The 21275-nt window shown below is 42.0% G+C and overlaps 1 protein-coding gene across 3 annotated transcripts in view; it reads left to right on the top strand.

The window, feature by feature from the left end:
- Window positions 1-17737, top strand: part of TCTN2 (tectonic family member 2) — a 30123-nt gene extending 12386 nt beyond the window's left edge. For all 3 annotated transcript variants that reach the window (XM_020901333.2, XM_020901332.2, XM_070475133.1), the window contains 10 exons: window positions 125-190; window positions 1750-1884; window positions 2134-2211; window positions 6070-6150; window positions 6791-6902; window positions 10994-11100; window positions 14481-14637; window positions 15969-16094; window positions 16767-16855; window positions 17516-17737. In XM_020901333.2, the coding sequence (XP_020756992.2) occupies window positions 125-190; window positions 1750-1884; window positions 2134-2211; window positions 6070-6150; window positions 6791-6902; window positions 10994-11100; window positions 14481-14637; window positions 15969-16094; window positions 16767-16855; window positions 17516-17619 (1055 nt within the window). In that variant the 3' untranslated portion in view covers window positions 17620-17737. The remainder of the gene's footprint in view (window positions 1-124; window positions 191-1749; window positions 1885-2133; window positions 2212-6069; window positions 6151-6790; window positions 6903-10993; window positions 11101-14480; window positions 14638-15968; window positions 16095-16766; window positions 16856-17515) is intronic.
- Window positions 17738-21275: the final 3538 nt, after the last annotated feature.

Raw genomic sequence — 21275 nt, 5'->3', positions numbered from 1 at the left:
TAGTTGGTGTCCAGGGCAGGCATAGGCACTGTATTTGTTTGGCAAACTTTCATTTTCGTAAGTAAATGTGAGTATGTGAGGTTCATGTACTCCTATGGAAGTTCATTTATGTATGTTTTTTCAGGCATAGTTACACCAAAAGTGATCTATGAGGAAGCAACTGACTTAGACAGATTCATCACCATTACAGGTATTTTAATGTTATACTTTGATACCATTTCTATGGGAATATATATCATTTCTCACAAGGAATACATACATACAGTAAGTCCCTATATATGAACTTTCAAGTTTCAAACTTTGCAAGATGCAAACACGTGTTCCACCGCCATCAGGCCTGAGTGAAAGTTCGTCTTGTCCTTCGTCTCCTATTGCTGACGATCCTATAGCTCTACCATCTCCCAGCTCCTCTCCCTCCTCTCCTCTTCACTCGATGCCAGTCTCTGTATGCCAGCTCTGATACTGTACTTTTCAAGGTCCTGTCCTGAAGGATTAGAAATGTGTTCTTCATTTTTTGTGTTTGTTTTTAATGTATTATTTGTGTGAAAACTATTATTAACCTATCACAGTACAGTACTATAGAGCCAATTGCATCAGTTGGGTACCTGGGCTAACCGTGTTGGACTCATGAACATGCTCTTGGAGTGGAACTAGTTCGTATGCAGGAGACTTACTGTAGTCCCAGAGTAGAACACATTTTCATTAAGAGTTTTAGGAGATTTGTAGTTGTTAGAGAAATATCCCACTAGCATTTTGCTTGTTCCTTGTTCCGCCTTGACTTAGTGTGGAGTAACATCTGTGACCTTGAACCCAGTCCTTCTCAGTCCTGGATTATGTGGGTTCCAGGGTCCCTCCTTGTTCTCTGGGTGTGTGGGCTTTTTCTTAAGTGTTTTTCAGAGAGTTAAAGGGTTCTTTAGGACCCAGCATTTTCACTTCTTGCTTGCTTTTCTTTTTCCAGTCATTAAACTCTGTGATTGTAATGCAGCCAACTAAGGTACATAGAATTTGGCCAATATTACCAGGACTTTTGTTTTTCCATGAAGGATAGTACTTGTGTTTCTTTTCAATGTGTTATAATTCTCGGAACTTGTTATTTCCTTCCATTAGCTATTAGTACAATATAGTAGTGAACTAGACACCAGGCCCCTGCTCTTACAGAGTTGACATTCTGTAATCTTTCCTTTAACAGATGTAATTTTTACCAGATGTAATCTTTCTGTAATCTTGCATTTAACAGATACTCTTCCAAGCCCGTACTCTGCATTAGGCTATGAGCTGGGTACCAGGGATGCTGAAATAAGATGAAAGGGACAGGGACTTTCCTGGTGGTCCAGTGGTTAAGACTCCATGCTCTCAATGCAGGGGGCCCAGATTTGATCCTTGATCAGGGGACTGTGACCAACTTGGTCAGTTCCCATGCCACAACTAAGACCCAAAGCAGCCAAATAAATGAATAAATAAAAAGTAAATATTTTTTAAAAAAGGGAAGGGATGGAGCTCACTCAGCTTATTGAGATGGTGTGGAAAGAGGAGGTAGCTAATGCTGACTTGGGTGGAGATCTGAGGGTGGCTTCTTAAGTAGGTGATGACCCTGCTGTGTAAGGGAATTGGGTCTGCAGGGCAGGGATGGGGGTGGGGGACGGCCACCCAGGCAGAGAGAACTGCCAATAATAGACTTGAACCCAAGGAAGGTCTTTAATTTTTTTATTTTTAGGTCTTTAATTTATGAAAGTACTCTCTTATTTCCAGAAACACTTTTAAGTACTGGACCAGCCCCCAGGAACGTGAACGTGGAAGAACATTATATTTTCAGGTGGAATAATAATACAATCAGTGAAATAAACGTCAGAATTATTAAGGCAGAAATTAATGCCCAGCAGAAAGGTAACTTTGTGAAGGGCAGCGAGAATGCTTTTAATTTAAAGTGTTTTTTTCTTTCTTCACGATTCTCATAATTATAACAGATAAACTAATTCAGACCTGTTTTTCTTATTTGTGTTTATGATTTAATCAGAAAACAGTGGGTTTGGTTTTTTTTTGCATGTTGAAATGCAATTGTAAGGTAAAGAAAACAACACTATGGTGGGTAATTTCTTAGCGAATTGGTGACATTATATTTTTTTTTATTTCTAGGAATCATGACACAGAGATTTACAGTGAAATTTTTAAGCTATAACAGTGGTAATGAACAAGAATGGTCTGGAAACCCAGGTGAGACAGTGCATATCGATCACTGATCTTACAAACACATTTTAGTTCGACACTCCTGTGCTATAATGATGATTGTAAATAATTGTTTCCAATTTTAGTTTGTGATTCTAACCTTTCTCTTTTTCTTTTGTGACACTGTATTCTTTTCCTGCTAACAGCTTAATTTTTTTTTTCATAAAGTGTTATATATAGTCACAGTTGTAAGGCTAAAACAGTCTTTCTCTTTAGCTACTGGTCTTTTTTTAAATAAAATAATTTATTTGATTGATGTATAGTTGATTTACGGTGTTGTGTTAGTTTCAGATATACAGCACAGTGACCCAGTTATACACACCTGTATATACTCCTCCTCATATTCCTTCCCACTATGGTCTATCACAAGACACTGAATACAGATCCCTGTGATACACAGTAGGTCCCCCCTGTTTATCTGTTTTATGTATATATTTGTATCTCCTAATCTCAAACTCCTAATTCCTCCCTCCCTCCCTCTTTTCTTTTTTTTTTTTTGGTGGGGGAGTGAGGAGACTGTGCTCCACCACCTCTGAGATCCTCATTCCCTGATGAGGGATTGAACCTGGGCTTTAGCAGTGAGAGTGTGGAGTCCTAAACTTGATCGCCAGGGAACTCCCATACTATTCTTCAACATGCAGTAATTAATCATGAAGGAACAACTTTTTTTTAACTTTTAGAGAATTCCCTTACTATTCTTCAACACGCAGTAATTAGTCATGAGGGAACAACATTTTTAAACTTTTTAGTAACTTTTTGCTTTGCATGATCTTCAATATTTATGTATACTGATTTAATTATACACAATCCTTTATATATATATATTTTTTTTCTTTTAAATAGGATTTTAATGTTAGGGTTTATTGTTGACTTCTAAGAGCAGACTCCTGGTTAAGTCAAGGTACTGTATAGAAGTTATGTAAAATCATTTTGGAAGTTCAATGTTGCTTTTCCTACTCAGTGATTTTGAAGAAATGAAGTAGTTCCAGTGTGATTTTTCTTTATTTTCTAAACTGCATGCCTATGGCCGCGTAAGGCATGCCTCTATGTATTTATTGGCTACTACAGTATTTCGAGAAGTGTTTGGGACATTTCTTTAAATTATGTACAACCCAAAATGTTGGTGTTTTGTATGGATCACAAGTGCAGCATTCCTTAATTATTTGTTACAAGTCACAGTTGTTATTTAAAGAATGACGTATGTACTGCATGAAAACATTATGACCTTTTTCTCTTAGTTTATATAAACTCCAAGGTAACGGGGGTGGGGGGGTGGGGGGAAGAGACCAGCTTCCTGAAATTTAAGAATTTTCATGTCACTGACTTAATTTGACAAGATTTCTGAGAAAACCTGTCAGAATATATGGGAAATGTTGATGCGCTCATCAGAAAAGAATACATCAAGAGCCAGAACTAATCAGGCAGAGGCACAGCTTGTATATAGAGAGACGCTGTCTCTCTCGTACTTTCTGAGGCTGGACGGGGTTTTTGGAGGACCATCTGACATGTGCCCTGTCCTCAGGGACTCTCTTATTTGGAGTGACAGCACTAAGTCACAGGAAACAACAGTGAACGACCCAAGATAAGTAATAAATGAGGTCAGTTACTAGGGTCAGTTACCCCAGGATTCAGAGGAGTAGAATGTGGACCATTCACCCAGACTGCATCACTAAGGAACAGTGTTGAGTGTCCAGCATGTGCTTGGTTTTGTTTTTTAAAGAATATTTATTTATTTATCTGGGTATATTGGGTTGATACCTGGAATCTAGTTTCCCTGAGGCGTGTGGGATCCCGACCAGGGATCAAACCCAAGTCCCCTGCGTTGGAAGGCGGATTCTTAACCACTGGACCACCAGGAAAGTCCGCATGCCAGGTTTTGTTCCTAGGCTGGAGGAAAAGCACCGAGCAAGCCAGAACCCTGTCCTGGGTGTGTTTCCACTCTGGACTGGGTGGAGGAGACTGTGCCTTGAGAAGCAGATAATTGGAAAGGGTGCTGGGGATAGGAATAACCTGGGGGAAGCCAAGGAGGCCGAAGTGAGCCTGAAGTGTACATGAGCATGAAGTGTACTCTGGCAGGATTAGACCCATGGCCAGAGGGGAGGCCTTTTGTTGGGAAGGGTGGGGCGTAATGCTGGAAACGCAAACACCATGCAGGAACCTTGATGGTATCCCAGTTTATATGAACAAAGTGAAAGTGAAAATCGCTCAGTCGTGTCTGATTCTTTGTGACCCCATGGGCTATACAGTCCATGGAATTCTCCAGGCCAGAATACTGGGGTGGGTAGCCTTTCCCTTCTTCAGAGGATCTTCCCAACCCAGGGATTGAGCCCAGGTCTCCCACATTGCAGGCAGATTCCTTAGCAGCTGAGTCGCAAGGGAAGCCCAAGAATGCTGGAGTGGGTAGCCTATCCCTTTTCTAGCGGATTTTCCTGACCCAGGAATCAAACCAGGGTCTTCTGCATTGTATGCAGATTCTTTACCAACTGAGAACAATGCTACTGTAATACACATTTTTGAAAGGGACATAGGAAATATGCATATGAGCTGGATATGAAATAATATGATTATAAGGGGTTATTGTTAATTTTCTTAGGAGAATATTGGCATCATGATGATGTAGGAAAATATCCTTAATTTTGAGAGAGGTCTGATGGAGCTTTCATGATGTGAGTGTCATGATGCCTCCAATTTATTTTCAAATAGTCCTGCCCCTCTCACCCCAAATATATATGCTTTTGTAATAGATAAGACAAGTATCTATTATATTCTATATTAATATACATTAATATATTATTTGTGCTGTTTTTATTGAAATTTGTGTTTTGGTGTTATAAAGCTTCTAAAAATGGGAAGTATCTTATCTATCCCGAAGGGAGGATCTGTGGGGTGCACATTAGATGTGTTAAGATCAGAAGAGCAGTGGCCCTGAATGGCTCACGATCTAGCAGTCAGAGGCGCTTTACAAAGGGGAGGAACACTCCGGTGATGAACAGGCCCAGGGGTTCCCTTGGACTTGAGGCGTCCAATTCTAATTTTCCCTACAGGAGCCCTAGAGAAGGAGATGGCAACCCACTCCAGTATTCTTGCCTGGAGAATTTCCTGACAGAGGAGCCTGGCGGGCTACAGTCCATGGGATCGAAAAGAGTCGGACATGACTGAACGACTAACACTTACTTAAGAAGAATACAGCTAAACATTAACAGTTGTTGACTTAGGTGGTGGCTGTATTGAGTGAGGTTCATGGTATTACTTTTAACTTTTCTGTGCTTGTGAACTTTTTCACATTAAAAACGTGGAAACCATAAGCTGGATTACTAGGAAATGGATGGGTATAGGATCTAAATCAGATCTTGGGGTTGAATTAGTTTACTGGAAAAAGGCTACATGGGAAAGTTACTCTGGCTTTAAGTTTCCTTTATGAGCCCCTGTGATAAGCCGTACTAATCACTCTAATTATTCATGAACTGGCCTGCTCAGCAGCTTATTGTTCTCCAAGGTGAAAGGTCTAAGACTGACTCCTGCCTAGTTTTCACTTCTCAGATTTCACTTTAAAAGTGTCTTCAAAAAACCACACTAACATCTGTGTCTTCGAATCTGAAAAAGAACATGTCTATACACCTGAAGCTAACACAGCATTGTAATCAACTATACCTCAATAAAAAATGAAACAAATGAAAGGAGTGACGTTGATGTCCTTCTCTTGAGGGTATTCTGTAAAAGAACTTTGAGTGCATATTTCCTTCCGTTGTGGATTCCTTCTTTCTGTTATTTGACAAGCTAGCGCCTGTTGCTTTGAAATAAACTAACAGGGAAAGATGCTCATTCTCCTGTGTTGTGTTTGTCTAGGTTACCAGCTTGGCAAGCCTGTTCGAGCTCTAAGCATCAACGGGACGAATAATGTCACAACTTTACACCTTTGGTATTCTGGTAATCTGATTTGATGATATGACTCACTCTCTGGTGAACTAGAATTGGAAATATTGCCATGTTTTGAATCTGATCGAGTAACCAATTACTTTAAAGCCTGGTGTTTTTATTTAGCCTGGGGTGGTTGTTTTCCATGCTTCTACAGCTTCCTTTTCTTTTTTCTTTCTTTCAATAAAAAATGTTAACATTGTTTTCACTTGTGCTGATTTTCAGTAAGAGAGATTTAATTATGAAAGTGGCTAGAGAGTCCATTGTCATTATTGTCATTGATTAACCCAAGATGGTGCTAATCAGAGACAGGAAAATAGTTTCATTCCAAACTATGGAAAATCTTCGCTTCAGTGGTAATTACCCACATGTGCCAGAAGGTATTAAATTTCAGGTTCAGAATAAACCCCTGATCCCTGTCCAGGTATTTCGAAACAGAGAGAGGTCTTTGTTCAGCTTTCAAAGGATTAGAGTAACAATGACCTCATTTCTAGAGAACTGGAAACTATTTCTGCTTATTGTTCTCTGTTTTGTTGTTGTTTGTTTGTTTGTTTTAAGAAAAACTTTGAGGTAAATCTTTTACTTACTTTTGTTTTGCAAAAATAGCAAGATATAAAAAAAATAGCAAGAGAATAATCTTTTTATTTTATAGCCGGAAGGAGTTTGTGTTCAACAGCAACTCTCAAACCCATTTTATTTGGAGAAAATGCACTATCTGGGTGCCTTTTAGAAGTTGGAATTAATGAAAACTGTACTCAGCTTCGGTGAGTGTCTCACTGATGGATTTATCTATGTTTTGAATGGTTTGCTTAAATGTAATTCACCGCCCCCCACTCCCACCATGAGTGTTAAAGACAGCATGAAAAACTTCAGTCTGAATGAAAACTTATGTGAAAGTGATAGTAAACAGTACAAACTTCCATGGACTTCCCTGGTGGTCGAGTGGTTAGTAATCCATCTGCCAATACAGGGGAAACGGGTTTGATCCCTGGTCCAGGAAGATCCCACATGCTTCCTCAGGCCACAGCTAGTGAGCCTGTGCTCTGCAACGAGAGAAAGCCCGCATGCAGGAGTGAAGACCCAGCACAGCCAAAAATAAATTAAAAAAATTAAAAAAAAAAAAAAAAACAGTACAAACTTCCAACACAATTTAGAGTTGATTCAAACATTGGTGTAAGTGCAAATAGACATTCTCGGAAGTTTCATCCATATTTATGCAAATTTCTCCGGGAAGTTTGTTCACATCATTGGAAACCCCACATTCCTAGAAAATCAGAGAAAGGGTTGGACCCAAGTATCATTGGTGATTAACATTTAAAGAATTTTTAAGCTTTGTTACATGATGTATAAAGAATTTCCCATTTAATTATCTGGGTGGGATTTGGAACTTTATGGATATTCATATGCATTCTTTTTTTTAAATTGATGCAAAACTCACACAACATAATCATTTTAACAGTTGACTGGCATTTAGTACATTCATAATGTTGTACAACTACCACCTCTGTTTAGTTCCAACACATGTTTGTCTCTGTGACATGAAACCTATACTTTTTATTTTTTAATTAAAAAAAATGTATTTATTTGGCTGCAGCAGGTCTTGGTTGCAGCATATGGGATGTAGTTCCCTGACCAAGGATCAAACTGGGGCCCCCTGTGCTGGGAGCTCAGAGCCTTAACTGCTGAACCACCAAGGACATCCCTGAAACCTGTACCTTTTAGAAGTCACTCTCTATTCCTTCCTCCCCTTAGTTCTGGCAACAACCAGTTCACTCTCTGTCTCTATGGATTTACCTATTCTGAATATTTCATATAAATGGTCTCCTATACTTCATGAATTTTTATATCTGACTTTTCTCACTTAGCATTCTGTTCTTGAGATTCATCCATGTTTGTAGCCTGTGTCAGTATTTCATTCTTTTTCATGACTGAATCATATTCCATTGTATGGAGCTATATATATATATGTATATATATATATATATGTGTGACATTTGTTTATTCATTCCTTCAGTTCAGTTCAGTCGCTCAGTCGTGTCTGACTCTTTGCAACCCCATGAATCGCAGCATGCCAGGCCTCCCTGTCCATCACCAACTCCCGGAGTTGATCCAAACTCATGTCCATCGAGTCGGTGATGCCAGCCAGCCATCTCATCCTCTGTCAGCCCCTTCTGCCTCCAATCCCTCCCAGCATCAGGGTCTTTTCCAATGAGTCAGCTCTTCGCATGAGGTGGCCAAAGTATCCAAAGTATTAGAGTTTCAGCTTCAGCATCAGTCCTTCCAATGAACACCCAGGACTGATCTCCTTTAGGATGGACTGGTTGGATCTCCTTGCAGTCCAAGGGACTCTCAAGAGTCTTCTCCAACACCACAGTTCAAAAGCATCAATTCTTCGGTGCTCAGCTTTCTTCACAGTCCAACTCTCACATCCATACATGACCACTGGAAAAACCATAGCCTTGACCAGATGGACCTTTGTTGGCAAAGTAATGTCTCTGCTTTTTAATATGCTGTCTAGGTTAGTCATAACTTTCCTTCCAAGGAGTAAGTGTCTTTTAATTTCATGGCTTCAATCACCATCTGCAGTGATTTTGGAGCCCAAAAAATAAAGTCTGACACTGTTTGCACTGTTTACCCATCTATTTCCCATGAGGTGATGGGACCAGATGCCATGATCTTAGTTTTCTGAATGTTGAGCTTTAAGCCAACTTTTTCACTCTCCTCTTTCACTTTCATCAAGAGGCCCTTTAGTTCCTCTTCACTCTCTGCCATAAGGGTGGTATCATCTGCATATCTGAGGTTATTGATATTTCTCCCGGCAATCTTGATTCCAGCTTGTGCTTCTTCCAGCCCAGTGTTTCTCATGACATACTCTGCATATAAATTGAATAAGCAGGGTGACAATATACAGCCTTGATGTACTCCTTTTCCAATTTGGAACCAGTCTGTTGTTCCATGTCCAGTTCTAACTGTTTGCTTCCTGATCTGCATGTAGGTTTCTCAAGAAGCAGGTCAGGTGGTCTGGTATTCCCATCCCTTTCAGAATTTTCCACAGTTTATTGTGATCCACACAGTCAAATGCTTTGGTATAGTCAATAAAGCAGAAATAGATGTTTTTCTGGAACTCTGTTGCTTTTTTGATGATCCAGCGGATGTTGGCAATTTGATCTCTGGTTCCTCTGCCTTTTCTAAAACCAGCTTGAACATCTGGAAGTTCACGGTTCACATATTGCTGAAGCCTGGCTTGGAGAATTTTGAGCATTACTCTACTAGCGTGTGAGATGAGTGCAATTGTGCGGTAGTTTGCGCATTCCTTAGTTGATGGATATTTGAGGTATTTCCACCTTTTGTGGAACAGTGCTTTGTGAATTGTGTTTTGAACATTCTTGTATCACTTTTTGTTTGAACACCTGTTTTCAGTTTTTCTGTGTGTATAAGCAGGAATGGAATGGCTGGACCATTATGTTTAATTTTTTGAGGAACTGCCATATTATTTTCCACAGAGGCTGTACCATTTTGCATTCCCACCAATGATGTAAAAGGGGTCCAGTTTCTCCACATCCTTGCCAACACTTGTTTGTGTTTTTGGCCATGCCATTCTGGAGGAAGGATCTTAGTTCCCTGACTAAGGATTAAACCCTCACCCCCTGCAGTGGAAGCTTGTAGACTTGACCACTGGACTGCCAAGGAATTCCCCCTTGCCAACACTTGTTATTTTCCAGTTTTCTGAATAATAGCCAACCTTGTAGATGTGAGGTGGTATCTTCTTGTGGTTTTGATTGCATGTATTGGAGAAGGAAGTGTGGTTTTGATTGCATATATTGGAGAAAGAAGTAGACTGGCAACCCACTCCAGTATTCTTGCCTGGAGAATTCCATGGACAGAGGAGCCTGGCGGGCTATAGTCTATGGGGTCGCAAAATTTGAGCAACACGGACATGACTGAGCAACGAACACTTTCACTTTCATTCTTACACCCATCTCGTCTGAAATATATCCCAAGTGGTGTACTTCGTTGGGGAGCAGGGAAAAGGTGGAGGTGATATTGAGAAGGGAAGAAAAAGTGTGGGAATAAGTTACCATGGTGGCTCATGATTGGAAGGGTGCAAGGCCTGAGTCAACAGCCAGAGTCTCTCCCTTGTGGTTCATAAGATTTGTACCTCCAGTGAGGTCACTGGAACAAGAGAGATGCTAAGTTCTAGTTCTTAATCTGAAACCTAATTAGAAAAAATTTGGTTCTGGCTGCACTGGGTCTTTGTTGCTGCGTTTGGGCTTTCTCTAGTTGTGGCGAGCAGGGGTGATTCTTCATTGCAGAGCACAGGCACGAGGCGCACAGGCCTCAGTAGTTGTGGCCCACGGGCTTAGTTGCTCCTCGGGATGTAGTATCTTCCCAGAGCAGGGGTTGAACCCTGTCCCCTGCATTAGCAGGTGGATTCTTATGCACTGGACCACCAGAGAAGTCCTCTTCACCTCATTTCATAGCTCAAACTTCTGGCTAATTATTTAGGTTCCTTTTCCTATGGGGTCACTCTGGCTCATGAACTTGTCCTGGTAACTTGACATGTGATCTACCCACCTGCCAAGTTCTGTGACACTCAGAGGAGCCTGCACGTGATTCTAATGTACGTTACTAATGTTCTAAGTCTAAAGTGAAAGATTGCTTCCATATGTCCTCCCCTTGCTGTATAAGTTCATCTCGGGAAGACCATCCTCGAGGGGTGAGACTCCCGGCCTAGATCCCCTGGCAGTTTCTTTTTTGTTTAAGCATCCAGCAAGCACAACCTGGACACCCCCAGAAAGGACTTCAGGATAAGACCTGCTGGCCAGGAGCTGAGAAATGTCTTCCTCTCTTGCAGGGAGAATGCTGTTGAACTTCTTGATTCATTAGTACAAGCGACTCATGTTGCAATGAGAGGCAACTCCAATTACAACGATCTCAGTGATGGCTGGCTTGAAATAATACGTAAGTCAAAGCTGCACGTGTGTAAAAGATGTACCTCGATTGCTGTGACTGTGTAGCGTCAGATGTGGTATTAAAGCCTGACTCAACAGTCTTATTTCTTTGCTGTGATCCAACAGACATTTGTTTAGAGGTTAGCTCTGCAGGTAGGAGGCTTTTCATGTCTTTTACCTCTTATTCACAATGGCTTTCTTTTTTTTAAAAGAGGAAATCCACAGGAAGTTCAAATTGCCCTGTTGTTTTACAAGCTAACGGTCTTTGGAAAAGGAAGTCTTAATGAAGTTTAAGGATTTTCAGTGCGTGTCAGTCTGCATTCCTATTTTTGATTGCCAGCTATATGGACAGTTGAGAACTGGTTTTATAATTTACAAAAGCAGTTTTGTTAACCTAAAATTAAAAGGTGATAAAAAACATTGTGCTAAGTGAGAGAAGCTAGACACAAAGGAGCACATACTATAGGATTGCATTTATAATGCAGTGTCCAGAAAAGGCAAATCTATAGACACTGAAAGCAGATTAGTGGTTGCCCAAGGCTCAGGCTATTGGAAGGAAATAAAGGGTGATTGCCAGTGAGTATAGGATTTCTTTTGGGGGGTGATGAAAATGTTCTAAAGTTGAATCTGCTGCTAGTTGCATAGCTTTGTGAATATAATTGAATTGTACATTTAAATTTAAGTAGGTCAACTATTTGGCATATCAATAAAGCTATTAAAAAAGAAAGAAAGAAATTAAGGTGTAACAGAGCTAATAATAGCAGGGTCACCAAGGCCAGATAAAAAGATTTGACATTCCAGCATCTTTGGTCAGAGGCTTTTGCTCTGAGTGTTGGGGTCAGAAGGGTTTAGTATGTGAAGAGATAACACAGGGTTTGATGTGTAAAGAAGAGATATACCGCAGGGAGTACATGGAACAGACTTAGCCCCGATGAGCCCAATTTCCACCCCAATTACAGAGTGTCCATCTGGTCACTGAGCTGAGGCTCACAGGGGTGGTCTAAGGTCACAGTTTGTTGTGGCAGAGCTGGAGCTAAACCCAGGGTTCCTTCCTCTTCGTCTCCTCCCAGCCAGCAAGTCTGGTAGCGTTGCTCTGATTTCTCCCGGAGTCTGGAATGCATAAGGGGCTTCCCAGGTGGCACTAGTGGTAAAGAACCCACCTGCTAATGCAGGAGACATAAGAGACTCTGGTTCGATCCCTTGGTGGAGAAGATCCCCTGGAGGAGGGCACAGCAACCCACTCCAGTACTCTTGCCTGGAGAATCCCATGGACAGGAGAGCCTGGCGGGCTGTAGTCCATGTGTGTGTGCTAAATTGCTTCAGTCATGTTAGACTCTTTGTGATCCCATGGACTGTAGCCTGCCAGCCTCCTGAGTCCATGGGGTTTCAAAGAATCAGACATGACTGAAGTGACTGAGTATGCATGCTTGAGTGTATAGAGGCACTTTGAATAGAGAGAGCTTCTTTTCTTCCTCTCCTTCCTGGGATTGCCTCTTGGGGCCTGAACAAGCTATCTGACGCTGCAGCATCTGCTTTATTTTTATTTTATTTTATTTTTTTAGCATCTGCTTTCTTAAGTCTCCTCCCATCCCTGTGGATGCTGCTGGGAGTGCAAACCCTCCCTCCACCCCCACACAAGGAGTCCTGTCTTTACCCTTTCCACACCCTCCGAGGTCACTTCAGCTCGTCAGGCTGGGATTCATACAAAGGGCCAACCAGACACATGCCCCTGCTCTTTCACCACCCCTCGTGATTAGGATCTGAATCATTACAACCCCCTCTGTCCTCTCCCCTGGGGGTGGCCAGGGATCACGTAATACATATGCCTGGCCGAGGTACTGCTGACCACTCTCTGACTCAGGCAGTGGGGTCTGGCCAGCCACGCGGTTTGCCTGTCCCACTTGGGCTCAAGACCCTAAGCCCAGAGTTAGGTCCTCATTTGGAAGTAGAACTCAGGGGTCGGGGCTTGTCAACTCTTTGTTAACCTGTCGGCCAGTGAGGTGGGCCATGGAGGTGCTCGTGGGATGCAGGGAAGGGGTCAATAAAGCACTGGAGAAGTAAAAACCACGGGAAATTTCAAGACAGGAAACCAGAGTTGGGAAGTCAGAGGTGATGGCGTTGTGTTGCCTTCATGGGGAAAACTGTTAGCTTGTATTTCGTGTCTAAGCTGCAAGTCAACCCTGGTCCTCGTTAATAAACAGAAGAGGAACAGTGCTGACCCTATGTATCAAGGAGAAGGAAACTGTTGGTGACAACCTTCCAGATCCCTGTAGGAACAAAGAAATCCCCTCCGGAGTGGCCCTAAGACTTACCATCCACATTCTGTGACTGACCTTGCTGTTTTGTCTCCTCCCACCCCGACAGAGGCCAGCTTTCGAGATGAATGAAAATTCATCTCTTTTCCAGTTTTATCCTCTTCTGTCTGTATTACTGCTGTGGCAGCACACCAGGAGATTGCTTTTGAACTATTTCATCTGTAGTAACTAAAGTTGTTAGTATGGATTGTAAATGTCTTACACAAGCTTTTACTAGAACAGTGACTGCATAGAATAAGCCTCATGGCCTTTTACTGCAAGTTGATATTTCTGTTCAAACTCTGGGTGGATGTCAATGAGGAGCTTGGGAACTGAATCGTGATTTATGGTTTTATTAGTTGAGTCAAAGATTTTAAAGTGCCAATGACTGAGTTAACATACAAGGCGACACTTTTCTTTAAGTCTTTGTTTATTTTTTTAAATTATTTGTTTGACTGTGCTAGGTGTTCTCGTTGCGGCGGCCTCTCTTGCTGTGGAGCACGGGCTCCAGGGCGCTCGGGCTGCCGTAGCTGTGGCACGTGGGCCGAGTAGCTGCAGCTCCCGGGCTCTGGAGCGCAGGCTCAGTAGTTGTGGCCCTTGGGCTCAGTTGCTCCGTAGCATGTGGGATCTTCCTGGATCGGGATTGAACATGCGTCTTCTGCACTGGCAGGCGGATTCTTTACCACTGGGCCACCAGGGAAGCCCAAGGAGACATTTTGAAAACGAAAAGAGAAAGTGAGGTCGCTCAGTCGTGTCCGACTCTGCGACCCCATGGACTGTAGCCTACCAGGCTCCTCCGTCCATGGGATTTTCCAGGCAAGAGTGCTGGAGTGGGTTACCATTTCCTTCTCCAGGGGATCTTCCCAACCCAGGGATCGAAACCAGGTCTCTCTCTGGCATTGCAGGCAGACGCATTACCGTTTGAACACCAGGGAAGCCAAGGGAGGCATATAACTAGAGCCTGCTAGAGATTAAAGACTCAGTCCTCTGATTACTGCCTAATAATATTTCCAGTTTGGGGGCTTACATTACAGAACTGTAGGAAAACTGCAACTAAATTCCTCTTTCCAAAATGCATGACTTAACATCTCTCCAGGTGCGGATGCCCTTGATGCAGGCGCAGACCCACCTGACAGCAACGTGAGTGGCATCTGCCTGGATGTTCCCGCGCAGCTGAACATCCGCATCCTCTTCTCAGATGCTGGCGCTGTGGAAGGGATGACTCAGCAGGAGATACTTGGCGTCGAGACTAGGTATGATGGCATCGAGGCTAAGTGTGCTTTAGAGAGAATCAGTAAAGCTGAGGATGTGCCAAAAAACCAGGAAATAGTCATTTCGAATCTGATTGCCTTATTTACAAATTGCAATGATTAGCAACATGATTACTTATATAAATGGAATGTGGATAAACTGGGTTTGTAATGGAAACTCATTCCCAGTCACTAATATTTATGGGCTATGTAGAAGGGATTCTGCCCTTCTACATTCGTCAGGGCTTACAGAGATGAATAAGGGGCTGCTTAGTGCTCAGCATATTTTGAGATTCATGAATATCAGCATACTGATCAGGGAATATAGAGATTTTGGTGACAAGATAGGTGGGTTCAAATCATGGCTTTTCCAGTATGAGCTGTGTGACCTGGGACAGTTGCTTAACCTCTTCTGAACTGTAGTTTCTTCATTGATCAGATGGTGATAGCACCTTTACATGTCAGAACTCTCACTTTTCAGTGACTGATTCCCAATTGACATAGACTTAAGCAAAAGGAGATTTTATTGGTTCAAATTGTGAAAAGTTTGTACACAGTTAGTTCATGATTCCTATGTGGTCAAGGGTCTTTTCCTCTTTATCTCTTGGCTCCTCCTTCCTTTGGATGGGCTTCATTCTCAGGGAAGTTTCCTCAAGAGGTGGCAAGGAAGAGCATCTTTCTCAAAAATGGTTTAGGAAGACTTTCGTTGGCTCAGTTTCAGTCATGTGCTTCATTCTGAACCAATCACTATGGCCAGGAGAGTAGACAGATCTGATTGACCGGGTGTAGGTGATGGGCACATTCCTAGGTTCAGGTGAGTCCCCTTTGGTCTGCTTAACTGAGACTGGGAGAGGGTTAGTTCCCTCTGGGGAAAACTGGGGAAAACTGAGGTGCGATTACTAGAAGAAAGGCAAAGGGCTGCTGGGATAGGCAAAGAGGCAGCAATAACATAGAAAGCCCTCAAAAATCGTTAGCTACTGCTGCTGTTATTACTATTACACTATTGTTTGAGACAAACAGGTGATAAAACAAATGAACTTTAAAAGCACCTGTATGAAATGAGATGACGGGGGGAGAAGAGAGGAAGCAGAACTGGCAGAATGCTGGTAGTTGTTGCAGCCTGTGATAGGTCCACAAGGGTTCATTATACAGCTGTCTCAGCTTGTGTGTGCATTTGACAATTTACATACTACAAAGGGGCAGGGTAGCACCAGTAAAACATGAAACGTGTGTAGGAGAAGCCCAGTCACCTTGTTGTTGTGTCAGTTACCCAGTGTTCTTAACAGACCAGAAGTGAGTGGTGGCTTTATTGCCTGCATGACTTTCCCTCCCAGGTTCTCCTCTGTGACCTGGCAGTTCCAGTGTGGATTGACTTGTGAGGACAAGGCTGACCTCTTCCCCATCGGTGCATCGGTCCAGTTCATTAAGATACCCGCACAGCTACCCCGTCCACTTACAAGGTAATCTGTTTGCTGACCTCAGTGACATGATCAGGAAGCAGAAAAATATATGTTCAAAACTAAGAAGTTTAGGGACCTCCCTGGTGGTTCAGTGGTTGAGACTGCATGCTTCCACTGCAGGGGGCATGAGTTTGATCCCTGGTGGGGGGAGTAAGATCCCACATGCCACGTAGTGCTGCTGAATAAGTAAAAAACAAAAACAAACAAAAGCTTTCTTTTTTCTTTTTTTTAAGCTTTATTTCTTTAATCAAGTTTTAAATGAGTTTTAAAAAGTAATTTTATTTATTTGTTTTTGGTTGTGCTGGGTCTTCACTGCTGCTCCCGAGGACTTTTTCTAGTTGCAGAGAGTAGGGGCTACTCTTCAGTTTTGGTTTGCGGGCTTCTCACTGCAGTGACTTCTCTTGCTACAGAGCACGGGCTTTAGGCATGTGGGCTCAGTAGCTGCAGTTCCTGGGCTCTGGAGCACAGGCTCAGTAGTTGTGGGACATGGGCTTAGTTGCTCCATGGCACATGGGATTTTCCCTGATTCGGAATTAAACCCACGTCTCCTGCATTGACAGATGGATTCTTTACCACTGGAGCCACCAGGGAAGCCCTTTAATCAGATTTTGATGCAGCTCATCAAGAGCATGCTTTGCTATAGCTATTGTAACCTTCTAAAATGTTTTGTAGATTCCAGATCAATTTTACAGAGTACGACTGTAACAGAAATGAGGTTTGTTGGCCACAACTTCTGTATCCACTGACCCAATATTATCGAGGTAGGTAAAGCCCTTTTCTGAAATGGCTATCATTATGTTAACGTCAATTAAAAAACTTTTGAAAAAAGTATAAATGTCACAGGAAAGTTAAAACATATAGCAAAGTTTTAAAAAGAAAACATGTACTGATGTTGCCATTTAGAAATGATCACTGTTTATATTTTGGCTTATTTCTACTTAGTTACCCAAAAAGTTAAGAAATAACAACATTTTGGGGTATTCCCTGGTGGTCCAGTGGTTAAGACTCTGTGCATTCACTGTGGAGGGCATGGGTTTGATCTCTGGATCCCTGATCAGGGAACTAAGATCCCATAGGCTGTATGGCTCAGCCAAGAATGCCCCCAAGACCAAAAAAACGTTGCTTACACCACTGTATTTAAAATGGATAACCAGCAAGGTCCTACTATATAGCACAGAGAACTCTGCTCAATGTCATGTGGCAGCCTGGATGGGAGGGGAGTTTAGGGGAGAATGGATACATCTATATATGTATATATACATGTATATATGTATGGCTGAGTCCCTTTGCTGTTCACTGGAAACTATCACAACATTATTAATAGTCTGTACCCCAATACAAAATAAAAAGTTTAAAAAAATAAAATAATGATGATGATAATGACAAAAAAAAATTGCTTAGTCTGATTCATTGTCTTGCAGGAGAGCCTTACTCTCAGTGTGTTGCCAAGAGCTTACTACTTGTATCCTTCATCATACTAGCTGTATTCCTCAGTAGCCCCTGGATCAGAATACACAAAGATTAGAATTCAACTACCGTCTGACTTCTTACAGATCGTCAGCTTCTACGTCAGGGATTTGTTGTCCTCCTGTGTGCCTCTCTGTAAAATCTTAATAAATGAAATGTTTTATTTTTATAGAAAATTTTATTAAGTGCTCCACACATTAAATTCACATATGTAGCTATCCAAACATTCAAAGCAATTCAGAGTGGGTGTTCTCACTGATGCACCAGAGTGAGCAAAATGCCTGAGAGGGTCAACTGTGTCAATATGTGTAATTAGGAACTTCAGTTCATCACAGATTATGAAAGTCATAGGAGTTTTGGTTCAAATGTTATTCCTACCACAGAGAGTCAGTCTTTGAATTTTTTATCTATTTCTGTTGAAATGATAAGTTTCCACTATTCCTAAGAAAGGCTTACAAATGCATTGAAGTCTATTGACTTAGAAAATATTCACAACCTCAAAGTTGAGAGTTGTTTTATTTGGTGGGAATTTTTAGGACTTCAAGCCGGGAAGACACTGTCTCAAATGACCCTGAGAGAATTGCTCTGAGGAGGTGAAGAGAGGAGTCACGTTATATAGAAGTTTTGCAACAAAGGGCAAGTAGCTGGAACATCAAAAAAGATTGTTGTTATTTAAAACCAGATATCCCAAGTTAAGGGATTTTGCACTTTTCTATGTATGGGAAGATGCAGGAGTCTGGGCCCACTGAAATCATTCCTTTCAAATGTACTTCAGCTATATAGAGCCACTCTCCGGTGTTTCTAGACTTCCCAGGTGACTCAGTGGTAAAGAATCTACCTGCTGATGCAGGAGACACAGGAGACATGGTTCGATCCCTGGGTCGGGAAGATCCCCTGGAATAGGAAGTGGCAAACCACTCCAGTATTCTTGCCTGGAAAGTTTCATGGATAGAGGAGCCTGGTGGCCTACAGTTTGCAACCCACTGGGCTGCAAAGAGTTAGACATGACTGAGCATGCATGCACATTCTGTGTTTTTGCATCCTGAGGTTGCCTTCCTCAGGGCTTACTGCAGGGAGTAGCCGTAGTCTGATGACTGCTACATCGCAGGTATTCTACGCCTTTCTGAATTCTCTTAGGGCTCACCATCTCACATTGGAGGGCTGCAACTGCTGATGACTGTGATATCCTTCTCTAGGAGATCTTTGATATGGCAGGAAATACTCCATTTCTGAAGTCTTAAAAAGTGTGTATAATATGAAAATCCAAAAAAATGGATGAGGCAAGATGTAGGGGTTAGGGGAAAGGACCTAACATAGGAGGTAAGTAAAAACCAGGAGTGAACACAAGCCCATGAAAAAATATGCCAACAGCCTTGCATTTAGTAAAGGTAGGTCCGTAATATAGTCTTCAGTTTGCAAAAAATCCAAAATATGATTAGCTACAGGAATCATGGGGACCATTGATTAAAAAATAATCTGGCTTTCAATGATGTACAGTTTTTCCTAGTTGAGTCTTGAGAGAAATTCCTCCTGGGGCCTCTTACAAAGGGACGGACAGCACGATGCAGCATGGGGAGGGGGGCAGAGCGGCCATCTCCAGCCACAGACATGTGGCCACGTTGCCACCTGCAGTGAGGTTTCTTGGTGGGCTAGATAAATTTAGTCATTGTTTCAGATGGACTTTGTGCACTGTGGGTAAATGGAATTTTCTAAAGCAATTCTCTTCTGTCTCTGAGTTCTGAGCATCTCTTGACACCCTGGTGCTGTGTACAATGTGTTGTTGCATCTTTTTTTTTTTTTTTTTGTCCACACCATGTGGCTTGTGGGGTTCTGTTTCCACAACCAGGGATCAAACACATGCACTATGAACTACTGTTTTGTAATACAATGAGAAATGGAATATTTTGTGCCATATAAGTAAACAAAGGATGCCACGGTGATCAGTGATTGCAGCTACCATGACTGGTGAGCTGGTGAGCCCTAAGGGAACTCAGGAAGGAAAGAATACCTGCCACCTAGAAGCCGTCAGATTTTAGCCACTCCCTTCGGTGGAGCCCTGAGGAATCTCAGAATATGATGTGAAATAGAGTGTTTCCTGCCATATCAGTAAATAAAGATGGCGCTGTTAATAGTGATTGCAGCCCTAACAGGTGTGAGCTGTTAAGCCCTAAGGGAATTCAGGAAGAAGGGGAATACCTGCTATCTAACAGCCAAAACTGTAGCCACTCCCTGTGGTGAGGACCAAGGAAAGGAAGCTCAGGATGTGAAAACAGGATACTGGCCCTAGATAGGTGAGATGCATATGAAAGGAATGGTTTCAGTAAGCCCAGACTCTTGCATCTTGCCATACATAGAAAATCACTAAATTCCTTAACTTCAGATATCTGTTTTTTCTTAATTAACAATAATCTTTTGATGTTCAGACTACCTTCCCCTTGTTGCAAACTTCTATATAACCTGACTCCTTCCCCTGCTCCCCAGAACCGTTCTCTCAGGGTTACTTGAGATGCTATCTTCTGGGCTTGAAGTCCTAAAAATTCCCACCAAATAAAACATAACTCTCCACTTTTAGGTTGTAAATACTTTTATTAAAGTCCACAACATCATGGAAACACTGAATTTCTCCCCACTCTGCTGCACTCTTTCTTTTTTGCACTCTTTCTTAGATGTGGATCTCTGTGGGTTGAGGTGGTTACACCCGCTAGGAATTGAAAATTGTCTTTTATTAAAGCAAAGGAAATACCCAACTGATTGGTTCTTTGCAGTGAGTGATTCAGAGTCTTTCCCTGGCAGTTAGCATAACTAGCTCTGTGAAGTTAATGTAAAATTTCCAAATGACAGGGAATTAGCCTGATTTTGTGGGCTTTGTTAGGGAGATTTTGCACTTGAGAAAGGGAAAACTCACTTTGACAGTAGAAGGGGATTAGGGTCAGAGCAAACCTAGGTCTCCTGCATTGTAGGCAGATTCTTTACAATTTGAGCTACGGGGAAGACCTTACTATATAGTTTATATGTTCATATATGCATTTGGGAAATATCTATTGAACGACTACTGCCCTGAACCCTGGAGATACCAAGGCAATGTCCCTTGTCTGGTAGACTTGTTGACTGAAACAAAACAAAAAAACTTCAACATAACTCTGAAAGTTGAGAGTTATGTTTTGTTTGGGGATCTTACTGAAGGCTATAGCTCAGGAACACAGCCTCTCAGATTGCTGTGAAACTGAAAAAGGTAAGGGAGAAGCCAAGATGTACAAGAGTTTTTGTCGAAGGGAAAAAACCATATAGTTGAACATCAAAAGATTACTGTAATCACAAAGAACAGCCATCACAAGTTAAATGATTTTTAGTGCTTTTGTTGACAAGTCCAAGCTTGCTCTGCTTGCCTCATGACAGGCCAATGAATTGGAGACAGGTGTTGAAGCAAGGAATATGATTTTTTGGAAAGCTGGCTGATGGAGAAGATGGCAGACTAATGTCTCAAAATAACCACCTTGTCCAGGTCTGGATGCCAGGTTCTTTTATAGTAGACCAGAGAGAGAAGCCATGAGGAACTAAAGTCAAAAGGCAGAATAGAGAAGGAAAAGCAATGAGGAAGTAAAGTAAAAAGGGCCATCAAGCTTGCAGTACATGATGGGGAACAGCCAGCCTCAGGAAGGGAAGTGTTAATCTCTTTTTTTCTCAGAGCCATTCACAGGTGCGCAGGGTCAGAGT

This window comes from Odocoileus virginianus, chromosome 12, assembly GCF_023699985.2.
Source record: "Odocoileus virginianus isolate 20LAN1187 ecotype Illinois chromosome 12, Ovbor_1.2, whole genome shotgun sequence".
Taxonomy (NCBI): domain Eukaryota; kingdom Metazoa; phylum Chordata; class Mammalia; order Artiodactyla; family Cervidae; genus Odocoileus; species Odocoileus virginianus.
Note: the sequence above shows the minus strand (reverse complement) of the source record. Positions and strands in the feature narration are given on the sequence as shown.